Genomic DNA, 21,042 nt, shown 5'->3' with positions numbered 1-21,042 from the left:
ATGGAAAGGGGATCCAGAATAGGTAGAGTATGATTAAGAAGAGAGAGGAAACACACACACACACACACACACACACACACACACACACACACACACACACTATGTATTCAAATTTTAGAGTATTTAGAGGACATACAAAGAAACACTTTATGTGACAGAAGTGTCGCAGGTGCCCTGTTTCCCCACTAGGAGCCCATCAAGGTTTTGTTTGGCAGATGCTGGAGCCATTATTTGTGAAACATCGTGTTGTTTTGAGTGTGTTAGACAATCACCAGTTTTCTGTGATTCTCCACATTACGTTAAATCTGTACCTTAATATGTTTGTTGAGAAGTGCTATTCAGCTCGCATCTATTCTATTGATCTGTAATTACAATCATTTTTATGTTCTTCTCTGCGTTGAATTTCCTGTAAACTTGATTGTTTTTGCATATTTCCTGTATAGTGCTAAAAAATAAACTGTGATGGTGTAGAGTTGAAATAATAGAGAGCTCTGAATACAAGTGCCTCACAAGTTTCAGTTCTGTTTTTGTACAGCATACCTTCCATAGTTCTAGAAATTCCCACACACTATTTATTTTGTTGTTAATCTTTAATTTTTTCTCCTTCTTGCCCTATATTATCCACTTTTTTTTCTATTCATTCCATAGAATTTGTTCACTCCTCTGCCTCTTTCATTTTATTAGTGTATCTATGAGGAAAAATGCAGAACAGGAAGGAAACAATGGCTAACAAACTTGAAGACAAGGAGTGCCTAGGCTTAACAGTACTGTAAAATTATGGTGAGGAGGAGGAGAACTATTTTAGATATAAGGACTGTGAGCTTACACCTTTCGTAAAAATGTTGTGTGTGGCCTCTTTATTTTATGTCTCTGGCCACAGTATCTATCTGCAAGTTCATGTAACAGTGATACAGTAATATTTAAATGAAGCATTGGAATGTGTTATATACAATTCAGTCAGTAGTTCATTCCCGAAACGTTAACATGGGGTTTCACAAATTGTAAACTTCTCGCCACCTGTATACCATAGTAAAGATTGTATCACAATGTTTTGCTGTATCCCACCTTAATGTCAATAATAAAAGCTCCAGAATGCTAAATCAAGACATTAAGTTAAACTAAAAGTTGTGTCATTTGAAGCAACAATGCGAGACTGCACTCACACCTGTGCATTAGCTGATGACTGCTCAGTCTCTTTAGGTTTTGCTATACAGAAAATATTGTAACCTTAGCAGTGTGGTGCACCACCATCCAGAATTGGAGTTCAGATTGTGGAACAAAGGAGCTTTTTAGTAATGCCCACAATTTAAATTACATTTGACACACAGTTAACATAAATATTTATTAGTTTATCCATATTAAGGGAGATCATTCATAAATATGGTAATACCCATACAAAACTATTAAGGCTTTCGTGGCCACTTATTGACGAAGAGCCAGTTGGCTTCTGTCTCGGGTTCTTTAGCTGATGTTGGTTTCACTATTTTTTTCTGACTTTTCTCTAACATGAGTGGCTGGCTTTGTTGAAGCCACCAGGTATGGAGAGTGCAGCTTTGATAGTGCCAGTCACTTATACTGACAAAACATAAGAAAAATCATCAAACAAATGTCAGCCAAAGAACCCAAGACAGAAGCCAAAGGAAGTTTGTCAATACTAATACATTTGAATAATAACATTGATCTGAATTGCACAACAGAAACACACTCTTAAATTATGCTTCCAGTGTAAGTAGGATATGAACTAGCATCATATATGTACAAACAAGCTAACTAGTGCTACCATTCATTTGCTTGTCTCTTGCTCTCTTTTGTATCTGTCGTTAATTATGTGCATGTGTAATAAAATAGCAATTTTACATAACTAAACTATACAATGTGTACTGGTTGCCAAGTGTGTGTTAGTGTTGATTTTGTGTCACTGGTGTATTCCCTCCATTCTTCATACTACTCCGGTTTTCATGGCTAAACTGTGGTAGCTCTCAATGAGATCTTAAATTTAAGATATTGCATAGTCTGTGGTTCGAAGCATTTAGTGGTTTGTTGGCCTTAATAACGTATTGGACTGTCTGTCTGCTTTCATATGCTGTAAATTCTATATTTTTTAAAATTTTCTGGCATATTAAAACTGTATGCCAGGCCTTGACTTGAACATGAGACCTTTGTCTCACAGTTACTCATACAATTCAGTGGGCGATATAACTGTACTTGTCTCAGAGATGCATCTTTTGATTCATGTAGATTGAATGTAATGTAAATAGTTGACGAGATGGTATTTTTAGTATATGACTGCTTGCTTTGTGTGACTGAGGTACTAGACACTCATGCTAGCCATTGTCTACCTTATTGTAAGGTAAAACCCATCAATAACACAGTTCCTCACTACCTTCTGACATTTCATGACATTTTGCTCCATTGACTAATTATGGTGAACTCCCCCCTGATGCCACTCACCCACTCAGGCGAATGCAGCCTTTCGTGTGTAGCCTTACAATCCTTGCGTTTCGTACCAACATTTATGAGCATGATGCTTGTGCCCATTTTTGTGTAGTTACAGGATGTGTGTGAGCTAAGAAAGAAGCAGTGGGTAATTTGAGCAATACCAAGATAGAAAAGTCACAATAGACATCAGATGAGTTTGGACCTATCTTTTTATGTATTTGTTACCTCATAACAGTATAAAAGCCTGGTAGTAAAAGAGCGCTGTTGTTCTCACATTATATTATATTTGTGAAAATGAAGGAGACAGCTCTGATGTGCTTTATTATGGAGGCAAGACATCGGGAAAATCAAGACAGGTTTATTGGATGTCTCTACCTAAGAAAAGCATTTTACAATGTAAAATGGTGCAAGATCTGTGAAATTCTTGGACAAAACAGGAATAAACTCTAAGGAAAGACGGGCAGTTTGAAATATTTGGAAGAACTGAGAGGGAAAACTGACAATGGAAGACCAATAGAATATAAAACTGCTCCGATTAAAAAGGTGTAAGGCAGAGATGCAGTTTTTCTCTGCTACTGTTCAGTTTGTACATCAAAGAAGCAACGACAGAAATAAAAGAAAGGTTCAGTTGTGGGATTAAAATTAAAGGTGAAAGGGTATCAGTTATAAAATTTGCTAATGACATTGATATCCTCAGTGATAGTGAAGAATTATCCCAGGATATTCGACCTAATGAGCACAGAATATGGGCTGAGAGCAAACGAAGAAAGACAACAGTTATATCTTGTAGATATGCATTAAAACATACAATGAGTGTAAGTTAAAATTGGAGATCGTCTTTTGCACAATCAAAAAATTCCTGTACGACATAGAAAGCCTCATTTTTAAGCCAGTTTGTAGAACATTTCTGATGGATTTTAATGAGATTGTTTAGTGCACTGCCACCAAAAACATAAACTGTTTTACTCAAAGGTATGTATAGCTATTGCGAGTCTTGCTTAGTCTTGTAAAGGGTTGGTCACTCTTTTCTTTGTGATGTATATTGTGGCATTGAAATGATTGCCTTAATTTGTAGCTATCTAATTTTCCCTTTTGTGTACACGAGGCAACTAAGTATAAATATTGATGGGACTATCATTTGTAGCTATCTAATTTTCCCTTTTGTGTACACGAGGCAACTAAGTATAAATATTGATGGAACTATCATGACACCCAGTTTATTGAAGAGTGGCTACAGTGTTTCTGCAGACACCTGCTACACATCTGTTAACCTTTTTCTGCCACATAAAAACACTCTATGCCTCAGTGGAGCTGCCCCACAGCAGTATGCAGTATACTATGTGGCTATTAAAAAATGCAAAATTGGAAATGAGCATCATGTTTTCACTGAAACATCCTCGAAGTTTATAGTTATATTACTCTTGATAATTTAGCGCATATAGAATCTGTGTAGAGGTTCTATGTTAATTTGGAATTGAAGTGTACACCCAGGAGTTTAACAGACATACAATCCTTATTGGTATTGCATAAACTAAAAATCACATTTTCAGTTTCATTTTGGTGTACAGTTAATTTACTGTCTTTATAACGGATAATATAAATTCTTAGGTTGCCTTTGCTTTGTTCCTTTAGGTCCTGTATCTCATTTCCAGTTGCAGTGAAAGTGCTAGCCTCAGCAGGTAGAACAGATTTACACAGCATAATACTAGGTAGGTCATTAATATAGATGCAAAGAATAAGGATCACAGTATAGAGCCTTGAGGCCTGCCTCTTGAATCATCTAGGAGTCCAGAGCTCATACCATTAAAATGTACCTTCCGCTTCCTGTTATCAAAATATCATCCCATAAGAATGAGTTTATATCTTCAATGCCACAGCACCTCAGTTTATTAGAATCTGATTGACCCACAGAGTCAAATGCCTTCCTCAGTTTCAGTCAATAGGGCATCAACAGATGATTTTGCTTCAAAGACACCAAGTATTGTTGAAACATTATTTTCAACAGCTTTCGGTGAAGATGAATTTTCACTGAAGCCAAACTGAGTGTTTGTCAGTGTTCCATTGCAGGTGAAGTGTTCGCAGATTTGTTGGCGCATGCAATGTTCTACTATTTCTGAAAGTATTGGTACAAGAGAAATAGAACATTAGTTGCAAGCACTTGACTTGTCTCCATTTTTATGTAGAGAGACAACTTCAGTTATCTTCAAGCAGGTTGGAAAAGAACAACACACAAAAATTCAATTTATTAACATACATTGTGATTATGAAGGAAGGAATTCTGCCACCTTTCAAGTAAAATTAGGCATATCGTATGAAACAAGGAAGATATAGGAGGTAGATTAGTATAACCAAAGACGGATTCCTTGCTAAAAGAATTCTACTTTTATCAAACAGGCCTTAATTTGAAGAAGAAATTTCTGAGAATGTACATCTGGAACACAGCATTGTATGTAAGTGGATCATGATCTGTGGGGGAAACCAGAACAGATGAAATAAAAACATTTGAAATGTTGTGTTACAGCAGGGTATTCAAAATTAAGTGGACACATTAGAAGTTAGAAGCTCTTCTGCAGAGTCAACAAGTATAGGAATATGTGTATAACACTAACAATAAGAATGAAAATAATCTTTTTTTTTTTTAATATTATGTGATCGTATGGATAAGAAATCTATTTGCCAAGTGGCGGCAGGAGAAGACACATATAAAGGTATTAAAGTTTGCAAGATTTCAGAGCCATTGGATCCTCCTCATAGCAGGAGTGTTGAAGGGAGAGGAAAAAGGGGTGGAGTTCAGAAAAGTAGTCGGAGTCCCAGGCACACACCCCTGCACAATGAGTGATTGTCTTTATTAGTACAAGTGCTTGCACTCAGCCCAAAATTGTGATGATTTTACAAATGGTTGTTATTGTAAATGATGATAATTTTTATAAAATGTATTACGTGTACTGGAGATGAATTTTTTCTCTGTGGCAGGTTCTGCAACGCAACCGCCGAGCAAGAGAAGAAGAAAGTGGTCGCGATCCAGACAGTTTTGACGGCCAGATGTTGTGGATTCTGTGGCGACACATTCGTCGAACTGAGAGGCGTAGAGTAAGTAGATTTGGCCACCTTGTATTTTTCTGTAGGTAAATGTTTCCTTACATTGGATGTTAATTGCATTTTGACTGTTATGGTAAAAGACAGTGGCAATAAAGATGAGTAGGACAGTCACACTTTGTATCATCATACTGGAAGGAGAGAGGGTTGAGTGTGTAAAAAATTTCAGTTATCTGGGGGTAGTGTCATATCAAATGATAAAGTGCCAAACTAGAAGTTTTAAACAGTAACAAAAGGATCCAGCTTCTTCTAGCAAGTGTGAAACCTAATGTGGGACGAGGGAATCCCTCTAAGAGCTAAATAGATCGTGTATAAAACCTGTCTCCTGCTAATCATGATGTATAGTTGGAGACCTGTGTCATAAATGAAACAGTGGAAGCTCCAGATTGGAATATCAACAATATATAAGAAAGTGTCATAAATAAGAGAGAAGAGAGTGAAATACAAGCATGTGAAATGAAGTTCCTTAGGTTAGCTCTACAGAAAAACTGGGGGGGGGGGGGGGGGAGAGAGAGAGAGAGAGAGAGAGAGAGAGAGAGAGTTACAAACAAATATCTGAGGAGGCACCTGCAGGTGACCTTGACCATGGAGGAAAGAATGAGCAGTAAGAGACTGAAGTGGGTTGTCATGTGAAGTGAATGCACCCCACTGGAACTCCAGGTCAGTATTTAGAGATGGAGGTACCAGGAAGAATACCTGTTGGGCAGCCTTGGAAGAGATGAGCAGACCAGGTTAATGAAGACCTCAAGAGTGGAGGAGTAACATGGAAGCAGTGGAGACAGAAGAGCTATACAAGGACAGAAACCAGTGGAGGCATATCGTTCACAAAATTCCTACACAAGTTGCTGGAAGGAAAACATGATGATGATGGTTAAAATTTTAGTTTGTCTTTTAAAATTATGTTATCCTGAGTAAATGTGAAAAATACTTACCAAGAAAAAAGCACTTGGAATGTGACGGTAAGCATGACTGTAAGCAGGATTTAGAATTCTGAAAATCTTGAGTGTCATATGTTGTTATCAGCAGAGACATCACTGGTGTTCTACGAATCATAGTGTGGAATGTCAGATCTCTTAATTGGGCAGGTAGGTAAGAAAATTTAAAAAGGGAAATGGATAGGTTACAAGTAGATGTAGTGTGAAGTTAAGTGGCAGGAGGAACAGGACTTCTGGTCAGGTGAATACAGGGTTATAAATATAAAATCAAATAAGGGTAGTGCAGGAGTAGGTTTAATAATGAATAAAAAAAATATAAATGCGGATAAGCTACTACGAATATCATAGTGAACACATGAACTGAGATTGTAAACATCTTGACTTTGCAGTCAGCACGTCTACTATTGTCACAAGCAGTACTGTTTTGCTCAAATTTAACGCATTACTTCTTTCTAGTTAAACGTGGTACAGTGATCAAGGAAAGACAATGAAACTGATTTGTGGAGTGTAATGGAGAATCTTCATTTAGCACTTAAATACAATGAATTTCACAAGATGATTCAGAATGAAAAAATCTGTGTTCTCCACGTTCCTCATTGTCCAGCCAGTGAAAGTTTTTAAGTTTTGATTTCTTGTAGTTAACAATGCTAAACTTTATATTTATCTTATAAATAAACTGTAAAAAACAAAACTCGTGTGCCTGTAAAGATATTTCAATAATATTGCTAAACTCAACAGTTGGAGTGCTGAGTCCCACTGAAGAATGACACAAATTCCCCGTTACGTATTTTTTATGGAGAATAAATAATTCCCTCTTCTCTTGAAGCTCACTGCTACAAGTAAATGTCTCCTTACATTTCAAACAACCATACCTTTCGAAACGTGTGTGCTAAGTAGCCAGAAAAATATACTACTGAACACTGTTCAGAGGAAAAGTCTTGCTCTGAGTCAGAAAAATACTCGTCAGCCTCGATGGTTCTCCCTTCTTCATCCATAGGGGAACCAGGGGTGTTTGGGATTTTGACGTTTCTAGAGCTCTCCAACAGCTGAGGTTCGTCACCTTCCGTTTGCAACACACAGTTGTTCAGTAACAGCATGTTCTCCGTGTCATTCCCACAATTTGAAGCATCAGAAGGCTTCATTAGTGAGTTAATAGTACTTGTTTGAAACAAGCGCCTTAGTGTTATAACTGTTGGATTATGGTTGTTGCCTATTTCTGACGGTACACAGAAAATAAATTCTCAAGAGCATCTTGATTCAATCGGCTGGTCATTAAAAATTTAATGCTGACAGTTTGTTCCTCAAGAAAAAATTGAGCAGTAGCATTAACAGTCTGGATTAAACCCTTAATTGCACAGTGTCGTTATTTTAGCTGTCTTTTTGTCGGTTTTATTTATAGTACTTAAGACATCCTTTGCATTCTGTAGCATTTCCATTACTACTGGGTGTTGTTTTGATAGTGCACAACTGTATGGATTAGAGGAAAATGCTGTCCTGCTATTCAAAAATCAAACAAATTGTTCATAAATTCTATGAAAGTAGCTGTGTTCTCTGCTGTATCACTCTGCATTCTTTAGTCGCTACACAAGTTCTGATAGCTGCAGCAACAGAGTGGCTTAGGACCTGGACTGCCATTTTCACATTCATTTTCTGGAATGAATCAGGTTGCAAATGACTGTCAATGAGTTTTAACATCATCCTGATATTTTTTTCCCCTCTTTTTTTTCTTATCAGTGTGATACATTTTCCTGGTGTCTTCGAATGAAACAACAGCATTGTTGGAAATGAAGTCACCACTAAGGAGATTGTTTTGTATGCTTTTGAATAAATTTGGGACGTCATAAATATAAAACAGTCTATGTCCTTCAGGCGTAACCTGTAAATGCTTCACAACACTTAAGAGCACTAGCTCCCTGATCACAAATGACTAATTTTGGTTCTAGGTTTGTATTTCGCGATAAAATAATTAGTTCCTGTAAGAGTCCCAATAAATTTCCATGTTTTACTCCTGAATTAGACAAAAAATATGACACAAGCAGTTTCGTTCCTAGTTACTGTAGATGCCTCTAATCGTAAAAACAAATGCATAATTTGCACTTTCCCTGTCACCCAAATCTTGTAGACGTTCTACTAAATTGATTTGCATATTCCAGATAACACATTGTCGACATCTCATCAAAAGATAAGAGGGTTGAATGAAAAGTAATGCCTCCACCTTCGTTAATTGGGTTTGGATGGGAATATTTTAATAAATCGAATACAGAAATAATCCTTAGAATGTGATCTTTAATTAACAATATTCACTTTTCCACATAATCACCAGCCAGTTGGATACATTTCTGAAGCCGTCACGGAAGAAGTAGACACTCTGTTCCCACAACCACAGTCTCACAGTTCTCTCAATGTCTTCGTCAGCAGCACAATGATGGCCCCGCAGATCGTCTTTCATTATTGGGAACAGATGCAAGTCAGACCACGCTAAATCTAGACTATATGGAGGATGCTGATGGTGGTGAGATTTTCTCTGAAGTTCTGCTTTGGTGGCTTGTGAAGTGTGGGGTTTGGCATTGTCATGCTGCAAGAAAACATTTCCCTTTTCCTTTCGGACCCTTGTTACCTGTCGATTGTGCTTGAAATTTCTCTCTGAGTGATGCAATGATCGTCCTGAATCAGTCTGTCAACATTTTGCTTATGAAACTCGGTGGTTGCTGTCACAGGATATCTAACTCTTTGTCATGCAGGACAGTTGTTCCTGCCTCAACATCTTTAAACTTACTTGTCCAGTGACGCACAGTACTCGCATCAACACAATCACCATAAACTGCTTTCATTCTCTGATGAGTCTCGTTTGGAGTGACACCTTTGGCTGTTAAGAATTTAATGACTGCATGTTGCATAAACCACATCGACTGACCATCTGTGAAGGGTTCCATACTTTACACTGTAACAGTACAACTGTTCAGTGCTAAGGCTTCCCGCCAACTGAATCTATAGAGAAGAGGCTACAGAACAAGCCAGTACCTGCTGCATACCTATGCTGCCAACTGTTAGAGTTACGAAGGTGGAGGCATTCAGTTAACCCTCGTACTACACATACCTTTTCTAAATTGGTTTGTGCCTCAAATTTCTTGCTAAGTTGACTAAAATGGTGTTTGTTAAACCCTGTAGACACCTGTGACACCGATCCATCGTCTAATTGTGGACAGTCCAGGTAATACGATACCCAATTTTCACAAAAATTTATATGCTGCAGGAGATTTGTAAAACTACATTAGGGAGAGATTTTTCTCAATAGAAGACCACGGACATTTTTTGCTCTTGCACTGCATTGCAGCCAGTGCCCTGGAGTAATCAGATGGGAAGCAGAAACTGCTGAACACATGGGCAATATTATTTGAGCTCCTACAATGCAACAATCTACCCTTAACTTTTGACAAGTAGGAAGTTTTGTTTTTCAATGATTTGTTCATATTATGCATTTTCTGTTTCACTTTTTGCTTTCTAGGAGTATGATCATCATCATCATCATCATCATCATCATGTAGCATACAGTTTCCTTTTAACTTGTCTCACAGGCATTTCTATGATTTCTTTCAGATCTGGTAATGGTTCTCACTTTTGTGGTGTTGCATTTGTTTCTGGCAGAAGGTGACTAACTGCACTGTGTGTTCTCCTTGAAATATTCATGTTCAGTTCAGGTGATGACAGATCAGTCGTATCACTAGTTCTCACACATACTACTGAAGAACCAGTATCAGATGTAAATTTTACATCAGATGTAAATTTTACAGGAACTGCTGTGTGAATAAGTCATTGTTTCGTGCTGTTCATGAATGACTTTTCATCAAAATGGGCAGCACACAGCAGTCTTGTGCAATTTTTCTGGGTCCATATCCAGCAGTTTGAAATTGCGTGTAACAATAACTATCAGAAAAAATACAATATGTGTATATACCATTAACACATTTAGTAGCTCATTGTATATTAACTTGATAGAAAGGAATTTTTCATTAAGTATTTGCTTAGAGAGCTCTTTGTTTGCAACCTTTTTTGAACTTCAAACATTATGATTAATTCTAGGAATGTGGTCCTACAGCAAGGATGTTTTAAGCCTGGTCAACACTGAGCGAGCTAAATCAGGACAAACTGCATTCTCATATGTGTAGACGAATTTGAGCAGATGACATTGTCGTGTTTTGTTAGTAAACTTCACTCACTTTCCACCATGTGTCTGAAGTTTCTGCAAAAGTTAAGAAACATGATTTGTAAATTCAGTGTTAAGTGCACTGGCACTATTATGCATTTCACATCTAAGTACAAATTATTTTCCTACACAACTTTGCTTTCTTTGTCAAAACCTGCCGGCAAAATGATCCTATCTCAATATCAACGATTTACATCGTAGCTGTAATTAGAGGTCTGTGCGGACAAGAAAAAATGTTACCCATAAGTGCTACGCATCCACTAGATCATTATCCACATTCTCAGATATTAACATTTTGTAAAGCAGTTTAACCTGCCACTGCTCTGTCCAAAGACTTGTGCCTGGCCTGAATTTTTGTCTGCTGATGTCCGCACTTGGTTATGGTGCGAATTAAGGCTGGTCATATTTCAGTGACAGTCATTTCAAATTTAAATTCTTTCACTTTGCATGTAACTTACTGTAAATGATATAAGAGTGGCAAAAACATATTTGTTCCTTATTTTTAAGTAGAAAGGCAGTTGATGAGAAGACATTTTGTACGTGATGAATTTTTAATTGTTGTTGGAAGGGGGGCTACAAAAACAGTAACATACAAGTGAAAGCGTGGTTTTTGAGCATATTTTGGCAATGTCAACTTTGAAGAGTCACAGACGGCAAACCATAAGTATTTTAAAAATTTACTTCGTACAATTTAAAGATAACTGACTGATATCTGCAATAGAGGAATTTTTTTTTTTTCTTCAACACAGTTATTACTGGGGATATCCGCATCCGCACAGACCTTTGCTGTAAGGAGTGTTGTTTTCAAATAAAAGCTGTATGAGGATTATTACCGCATGGATAAAAAAAAATTAAAATTGGCAGTGTCTATAGTTTGCATGCTATGCTCGTTCTCTTCTATTCTCCTCCCTACATTCCAATGTAAATGCTTGTTCACAGGTATAAACGAATGGCAGTGAATTATAGCGAATTACCTATGAATACTTGTTTGCAGAAGTGTAAACAAGATTTTACACTCGTTCACTTTGTTCGCTTTAGTGTACACCAGGATTTAGATGATGGGTATTATTCATTTATTTCACTGTGGTGATTTCAGCTCTAGAGCCATTTTCAAGTACCAAGACAAAGGTTTTGTAAAGTAATGCTTCTTAAATTGTGTTTACCAAATGTTATCACACTACACTTTGCATTTTGTTATACATACCTTATATTTGTTTCAGTTTTCACACTGCACAGAAAAAAAGCCTCTACAGCCAAAATTATGATAGTGAAGTGAGTAAACAGTTACAAAAAAGGTCAAATCACAGCAATGATTTAATTTAAAAACAGGATCGAATGCTTAGGGCTCTTTATTAATTCATACTCGCAACTAACTTATAAATTTACCTGAATTTAAAATCCACTTCTGTAACCTTTCTTTTATCTTTGACAGGAAATCTGAACATTTTTAGTTCAGGATTTTTCCGTCTAATCCTTCCACAGTTGATGTACTCGCAGGCACTTGGCATGACGACTCGATCCTCAAGCAACGGTATCTCAGAAACAGCTGTACTTCAGATGCCAGATGGTGGAAAGAGACTAGTGGCTGCATGCGTTCGGACGAGGTTGCCACATATTTCACAGAGCGGAATGCCATCTGGTGGTTGGTGCCACAAGTAAGGGTGTGACACTGTCGCCGCCTGGTGGCCATTCCCTGATAAGGGTTGCCAACTAGACCAAGCAATCGGGCAATCTGTTTCTTACATGATCTTGGGAATGCAAACGTGCAATATGGCTAAACAGAGATGGCCAGAGGACAGATGCAAGGATGTAGAAGCATGTATCACTAGGGGGTAAGAGAGATACTGCCTACAGGAAAATTAGAGAGACCTTTGGAGGAAAGAGAACCACCTGTATGAATATCAAGAGTTCAGATGGAAAACCAGTCTTAAGCAAAGAAGGGAAAGCAGAAAGATGGAAGGAGGGGTGTATACAATTCTATGGAAATGGAAGAGGATGTAGATGGAGATGAAATGGGAGATATGGTACTATGTGAAGAATTTGATAGAGCACTGAAAGACCTAAATCAGAACAAGGCCCCAGGTGTAGATAAAATTCCATTATAGTTACTGATAGCATTGGGAGAGCCAGCAATGACAAAACTCTTCAGTCTGGTGAGCATAATGTATGAGGAATACCCTCAGACTTAAAGAAGAATATAAAAATCCCAATTCCAAAGAAAGCAAATGCTGTCAGGTGTGAAAGTTACCGAACTGTCAGTTTAATAAGCCATGGCTGCAAGATATTAACATGAATACCTTACAGAAGAATGGAAGAGCTGGTAGAAACTGACCTTGGGGAAGACCAGTTTGGATTCTGGAGAAATGTAGGAATGCGTGAGGCTATACTGATCCTATGATTTATCTTAGAAGATAGGTTAAGGAAAGGCAAACCTACATTTCTAGCATTTGTAGACTTAGAGAGAGCTTTTGACAATGTTGACGGAATACTCTCTTTCAAATTCTAAAGGTGGCAGCGGTAAAATACAGGGCGCGAAAGGCTGTTTACAATTTGCAAAGAAATCAGACACCAGTGATAAGAGTGGTGGTGGTAGGAGGAGGATGTATGAGGCAGGACTTACATCTAGGTATATTCCAGGGATATGAACCAAGAATCAAGGGGGGTTGGATATTGTGTAGGTTCAGTGGGTGGCAAAATACCGTTGTGGGAGTGATGGGGAGGATATTTCTCATTTCAGGGCATGACAGGAGGTAATCGAAACTCTGGCAGAGAATGTGATTCATTTGTTCCAGTCCTGTATGGTAATGAATGATGAGTGGATGGGCAGAGGGTATGTGGGAAGTAGTGACTGGAGTGACAAAGTGCAGAATTTCTGTTTATGGACAAGGATCGGAGAGTAATTTTGGTCTGTGAAGGCTGAGTGAGACACTCGGCATATTTGGAGAGGGGCTGCTCATCACTACAGATCTGGCAGCCACAGGTGGCTAGACTGTTTGGAAGGGACTTTCTGGTATGGAAAGGGTGGCAGCTATCGAAGTGGAGGTACTGTTGGTCATTTCTAGGTTTGATGGGGGCGGAGGTACTGACATGGCCATCCATGAGGTGGAGATAAACATGAAGGAAAGTGGCTTATTGGGTTGAGAAGGACTGGGTGAACGGAATGCTAAATTTACAGCCAGTATCAATCAGAAAAAGGTAAAGGAGGGTGGAAAATTGATTTGAGAAAATTAAGATACAAAATTTCTGATGAGTATTTAGGACACAAAATATTTAGTGTTGAAAATATATTTATATAGCATGTGTTTTGGATGTAGAATGGGGATGAATTGCCTATTCTGATTCAGACATGCTGTTTTCCATGTTGAAAAGTTTTGAGAGTTACTCCCGTGGTTACATACCTAGGTGAGGTGGCAGGTAGCAAATTGTGCACTACAAAATACAACGGAGGATGATCCAGAAAATTGAAAGGCAGTATTTAAGAGAATGTGGTGGTGGTGGTGGTGGTGGTGGGGGGGGGGGGGGGGGGGGGAATGAGACACAGGAATAAATTCAAAAGTATCAGTGTGAAAGGAGAAAACGAAGGTCAAAGAAGATATTTTCTTGGGCCAGCATTTTTGATGTTTTCATTTGTGTTTGCAGTTTTGGAACATCCTTCACATGAGTTGTCTTAAGGGGAAAATTAGGCCACATTTTAATTTTAGTGTTCTTGTTTTCAACTGGTGATAGGAGATGGCTGTCAGTAAAGAATGATTTCATGTGATACAGTTTTCTGTGAAGAAAAAGAAAAGCCATGTAGAGAACACTGTTCTGCTGATAGTTTGGGCAACCTGTAGCAGCACAAGGAAAGAAAAAAAATTCAATGATATTGATGCAATCTCCGTGGCACAGAGATAAAAATTTGTGTGCTATTTTGCAGCATAACTCAAGTTGTATCATTTTGGGGGAATAGACAGTAAATCCTGGACAAAATAGCTGTTTCGCACTCTTCACACTACTGGAATTTTCTTTTACTTTTGTCACACTTTCATGAAAGTTTTAATTTACACAACTTGGATACAAACAGTTCTTGACTATCACACTGACCCAGATTCTTTTAATAAATTAGAAACAAACAGTTATTGGGTGTGAGGTTTTAGTGCTGTAGTGTTTAACATCAGCATTAACTTGGCCCACACCAGGCAATCAATTCACATTTTCTAGCTCCAAGGGCTATCACCTGGGCCTCCAAGGGCTTTCTCCTGGCAGTGATATTGGTCTACAGACTGAACAAAGTGAGGGAGACCAGCTGCCTTGCAGGTTTGGTGGGGGACCATAAGCTACAGAAATAAACTCAGATAGAAAATCTCCAGCTATGTTATGCCTAATGAGCCAATAGTGGGATGCAATTAAATTACTTTTAATGTAGAAACAAGTATTGTAATGTTTTAAGACAACTATATTTCTCAGAGTTCTTCCCCAGTATTTGTGCTTGTTTTCCTCAGTTACCTTGTTCTTCACAAAGGCTCAAAGAAGTACAACATTGTCAAGTTTGCAATATGCCACAGGCAACCACAGAAGTTCAATTTCTTGTTCAGTGAGTGTAGTACACTTTCCAAAAGGTATTCTTGCGACCTGAAGTGTCGTCACACATGTCCTAGTAGGCCTGTTGCAGTAATTTCCTCGTATGACTTGGCATAGGTGTAAGCTCTGTGTTGTGGCTTTCCATCCATTCAGTAATAGAACCCCTCCTCCATTTTCCAGTGATTTTGCATTTATCATCATGTGATACGGAGCTTGACCTATAAAAATTGCAGACTGTTCGGTAATTTTTTGTTAACTCCTCAAGGCCACTCTTAATAGTGTCTAGCCCTTGTCTCAGAGTGAAAATCTGCATCTTCTTTTTGTCCAGCAAAATATGACAATATTTTGCAAGAACCCATCTTCTTTCTCAGTGTGGCACATTAGAACCCATTTTCAAGAATTGAGTGGTGCTAGAACTTCTGTTCTCCAACCATTCCACTTTTAAATACTTTCTTTGTGACAATTGTATATGATACCTGCTGAACAAGGCATTTTTTGTTCCAAAAGATTTGCACCACACTGACTGTCATAAGTGTAATAAGTGTGCATCTCGTGTTTCGCAAGTCTCATTTCCTGTTAGAACTCATCTCTTTTTTTTCCCTGCTAATCAGCTATTTTTCATTAACACAGGTTTTTGTTTTACTTTTTGTATCTGGAGTCCAAAGGTTGTTTCACTCATATCAGGAAAGTATTCTGCTTCCATCTTCAACATTTCAAATACGGCTGCTACTGTTAGAAACTGATTTTCCATATGGAAGTTGTTGATTTTCCATATGGAAGTTGTTGATTTTCCATATGGAAGTTGTTGATTTTCCATATGGAAGTTGTTGATTTTCCATATGGAAGTTGTTGACTTTGTTCCCTCCTCCCCCAACTGGCCTCGAAGTAAGTGCATGCACTGATCACAGTGGACTTCTTCAGAGCTCTGTAAACAATATGTGGTGTCAAACAAGTAGAAGGCAGCTGATTATATGTGAGGATTGTCACACACACACACACACACACACACACACACACACACACACACACACACACATATATGCAATGAGTAGCTGTAAGATTGTTTCCTATTTGATTGGGAACCCTGATGTAAACACTGCAATAATGAAATACTTTTCAGAAGTCTGGCGACATAAGCATCTGACGGTAAGGATGCAAAAACAAATGAATTAAACGAGAGATATTTATGCTTTACGTAGATTTCTGTGTATAAAAACATGGCAGCTGTGAAAGGCAACAACAGAGCTTGCATGTACACTTTTTATCTTGTTCACACATATCGCCACTAAGGAATTGCAGCAATCTACATCTACCATTATTACGACAAAACTCTAATCAGAAAACAATGAAAATTCACCTGTGACTAGAGAATGGTTACATCTTCACACTGCACAAAGGAAATTATTAATTTAATTGTGGCCTTGCTTCTGTGACTCTTTGAAGTTGACACTCCCCAAAAATTCTCAAAAAAGGTCTCTCTTCTCTTAAATGTTACCACAAATTTGGCCCCCATTTAAACTAAAGTGAGATATTTGTATCTCAAATGAAACTAAATTTTTCCACAATTAGCTGTTATGAAATGGTATTAGACAAAGTCCTAGTGGAGGTGGTATGTCCTTTTGTTCCTCCCTACCCAGCCTGCACATTAACATGGGCACTGAACAACATTGCAACTCGGCATTTTTCACATTAAGAAACACTGGCAGAGGTGAAATAAGTGAGAAGTGACAAATACAGATCCCAGGACTCACTAGATATCAAACCTGACACTTTCTGATTTTTAGATTGGCACTTGATAAGTCACTGTAATGCCGTAGTTTAAGTCCACTGGATATTAGAAATTCAGAGACATAATTATTTTTATGTAATAATTTGCACTGTAGCCTAAGGAATAAAATTTATCTGGACAGTTTATTTTGTTTGTATAAAAATGTAGATATCATTTCGCCTCTTTGTCATGAGATAATTAAAAGAAACTAGAATTACATTTCCTGCGGTGGCACAGATGCCATGCTAAATAGTGCTTCTGCCTGCAGGGCCGTGCCCGAGGCACACGAGAGCAGCAGCAGGATGAGATGGGAGATAGCTACTCTTCAGATGACTCGAGCAACAGCTCAGATGGCGACCGTGATCGCCGCTTGCAGTGTTCTCCTTCGTAGTTGGCACCAGCAGCGGTTGACTGCCCCCCATCCCTATGTTGTGCCATCTGAACCCAGCAAAATTAATTTCCTCTTCCTTATAAGTGGACATGGAGTGCCTGGCTTCTCAACTCCCATCTTGTTAGCTCTGTAATCCTTCAATAGGATTCCTGTAATATACATTCATTCTTTGTGGCATATTTGAGAGGAGTTTGTGTACCATCAATTCACTTACATGTCAGCTCAATGGATCATATCCATTGCCTGTCCATTAATACCAAATAATATTAATAGAACATATTCTTCTCTTAAAATATTTGTTAGAATTATTTGTGCTAATTATTTGTTCATTTGATGTTTGTGTAAAAATGTTACTAAAAACCAAAAATTTGGAGAACAGATTTTTTTTTTTCTTTCTATGTATCTTCAATGTACATGCCACAACTCTTCATGAAATTAAAGTTTATCATTTGGGTGGTTTGATATGTGGGCATTCTGATCCTTGTAAGTGCCACTCTCTTCTACAAAGGTATGTTTGGGATCAGAAAATGTGCTTTTCAGCTCCAGCAGAAACAAAGACTGAAACAAGATTTGAGGTTTGGCATCACATGCATGAATAAATAACATATAAGTGAATGTGATATTTGTCAGTCCTCACCATTAAGATTGACTGTTTTATAATACGGATTGTTAATTCTTTGCTTTTCCTTCTCTCTCTCTCTCTATCTCTCTCTCTCTCTCTCTCTCTCTCTCTCTCTCTCTCTCTCTCTCTCTTTTCCCCTCCTCCTCCTCTTACTCTGCCTCGTCCTCCTCTCTTCTTACATTTTCAGTTATTTTCTTCAAAATTTCAATGGTTTATTGTTGCTCTGTATAGATGTTAGCTCTGGCATTGTAAGTTATATTTTGATGTTTCACATACACTGTTTGAAATGAGATATATTTTTGTTGTATGTGAGCGTCTTGAACCACTGTTACAGAAACTTTCAGAATGTAAAATGTTGTAAATTTGGCTAGTTCTAATGTAAAAGAGAAAATGTAAACAATAATGTAAATTTTCAATAAATCACACACAGAAATTCCACACAGTTATTCACTTTAGTCATGGTAACACACACACACACACACACACACACACACACACACACACTGACTTCCCTTGTAAATAATGACTGGGGTGCTGATTCCTGTGAGTTACATAAAGCTTTTTTTTTTTTTTTTTTTTTTTTTTTTTTTTTTTTTTTTTTTTTTTCCCCCCCTATTTAGCATGTTATATAGGCTCTTGTCACTCAAAAGGAAATTTAAATTTTATTATAATTTGTGGCGAGGAGACATGTAACCATATCCCAGGCATGAGAGAAACTGTCACACAAAATTTAAACAGTTCCTTTTCAAATGATTCTAACTATTTTAAACCCTTGCCAATACCTTTATGCATTTCAAGTGTTATACTTGTGTGATTATCACACACTCCCTATTCCACCAGCAGTGGGGTTTGTGGCTTTGTAATATTCAGAATATAGGTCATTGAATGAATTGGCTCTGTGTGTGGAGACAATTGTTACTAGACTGGTACTTGTACTCTTACACTGTTGATACAGGGTGTTTCAAAAATGACCGGTATATTTGAAACGGCAATAAAAACTAAACGAGCAGCGATAGAAATACACCGTTTGTTGCAATATGCTTGGGACAACAGTACATTTTCAGGTGGACAAACTTTCGAAATTACAGTAGTTACAATTTTCAACAACAGATGGCGCTGCAAGTGATTTGAAAGATATAGAAGACAACGCAGTCTGTGGGTGCGCCATTCTGTACGTCGTCTTTCTGCTGTAAGCGTGTGCTGTTCACAACATGCAAGTGTGCTGTAGACAACATGGTTTATTCCTTAGAACAGAGGATTTTTCTGGTGTTGGAATTCCACCGCCTAGAACACAGTGTTGTTGCAACAAGACGAAGTTTTCAACGGAGGTTTAATGTAACCAAAGGACCGAAAAGCGATACAATAAAGGATCTGTTTGAAAAATTTCAACGGACTGGGAACGTGACGGATGAACATGCTGGAAAGGTAGGGCGACCGCGTACGGCAACCACAGAGGGCAACGTGCAGCAGGTGATCCAACAGCGGCCTCGGGTTTCCGTTTGCCGTGTTGCAGCTGCGGTCCAAATGACGCCAACGTCCACGTATCGTCTCATGCGCCAGAGTTTACACCTCTATCCATACAAAATTCAAACGCGGCAACCCCTCAGCGCTGCTACCATTGCTGCACGAGAGACATTCGCTAACGATATAGTGCACAGGATTGATGACTGCGATATGCATGTGGGCAGCATTTGGTTTACTGACAAAGCTTATTTTTACCTGGACGGCTTTGTCAATAAACAGAACTGGCGCATATGGGGAACCGAAAAGCCCCATGTTGCAGTCCCATCGTCCCTGCATCCTCAAAAAGTACTGGTCTGGGCCGCCATTTCTTCCAAAGGAATCATTGGCCCATTTTTCAGATCCGAAACGATTACTGCATCACGCTATCTGGACATTCTTCGTGAATTTGTGGCAGTACAAACTGCCTTAGACGACACTGCGAACACCTCGTGGTTTATGCAAGATGGTGCCCGGCCACATCGCACGGCCGACGTCTTTAATTTCCTGAATGAATATTTCGATGATCGTGTGATTGCTTTGGGCTATCCGAAACATACAGGAGGCGGCGTGGATTGGCCTCCCTATTCGCCAGACATGAACCCCTGTGACTTCTTTCTGTGGGGACACTTGAAAGACCAGGTGTACCGCCAGAATCCAGAAACAATTGAACAGCTGAAGCAGTACATCTCATCTGCATGTGAAGCCATTCCGCCAGACACGTTGTCAAAGGTTTCGGGTAATTTCATTCAGAGACTACGCCATATTATTGCTACGCATGGTGGATATGTGGAAAATATCGTACTATAGAGTTTCCCAGACCGCAGCGCCATCTGTTGTTGAAAATTGTAACTACTGTAATTTCGAAAGTTTGTCTGCGTGAAAATGTACTGTTGTCCCAAGCATATTGCAACAAACGGTGTATTTCTATCGCTGCTCGTTTAGTTTTTATTGCCTTTTCAAATATACCAGTCATTTTTGAAACACCCTGTATGTGCAGCTGCTGAATCATCAACACCTCCACAAATCGGTCAGTTTTTGTGACACAATCACTTAGCAGATCAGGAGCCTCACCAACAGATGCTGTAAATTTACAAAAAGCTGTAATCTTTATGCATTTAGTCTCCTCCCCTTGCCCAACCTATTCCCCCCCCCCCCTCCCCCCTCCATGCTTTATCAGCCTCTTATTTTCTAGTGATTTCCTTGCACTTCTTGCTATTTCTGTACAGTCCTTTCCACTGAGACATTGCACTCTGTATTTTGTTTAATGCATATTTGTTATTGTACAACTCCTTTAATGTGCCACACAATGCAGTACATTGCAAGGACAAGGCGAGAAAGTCACAGCCTGTCAGAGGTTATACTGCTATCTGTCAAAGTTTTTCCACCGTTGATGGTTTATTGCCAATAGAAATTGTACATGGTTGTTATAACAGGGTTGACACAAGTTCTGGAAGTCAGGGAATATCAGAGAACTTGAAATGTATGTGGAAAATATCTGGGAAATTTGAAAAAAAAAAAGCCCTG

At 38.5% G+C, this 21,042-nt stretch overlaps 1 protein-coding gene across 3 annotated transcripts in view; it reads left to right on the top strand.

Moving 5' to 3' along the window:
- LOC126194790 (DDB1- and CUL4-associated factor 8-like) overlaps positions 1-18,453 on the top strand; it is a 145,281-nt gene extending 126,828 nt beyond the window's left edge. For all 3 annotated transcript variants that reach the window (XM_049933093.1, XM_049933092.1, XM_049933094.1), the window contains 2 exons: positions 5,413-5,529; positions 17,271-18,453. In XM_049933093.1, coding sequence (XP_049789050.1) covers positions 5,413-5,529; positions 17,271-17,393 — 240 coding nt within the window. In that variant the 3' untranslated portion in view covers positions 17,394-18,453. The remainder of the gene's footprint in view (positions 1-5,412; positions 5,530-17,270) is intronic.
- The last annotated feature ends 2,589 nt before the right edge of the window (positions 18,454-21,042 follow it).

The sequence above is a fragment of the Schistocerca nitens genome, chromosome 7 (assembly GCF_023898315.1).
Source record: "Schistocerca nitens isolate TAMUIC-IGC-003100 chromosome 7, iqSchNite1.1, whole genome shotgun sequence".
Classification (NCBI taxonomy): Eukaryota; Metazoa; Arthropoda; class Insecta; order Orthoptera; family Acrididae; genus Schistocerca; species Schistocerca nitens.
Note: the sequence above shows the minus strand (reverse complement) of the source record. Positions and strands in the feature narration are given on the sequence as shown.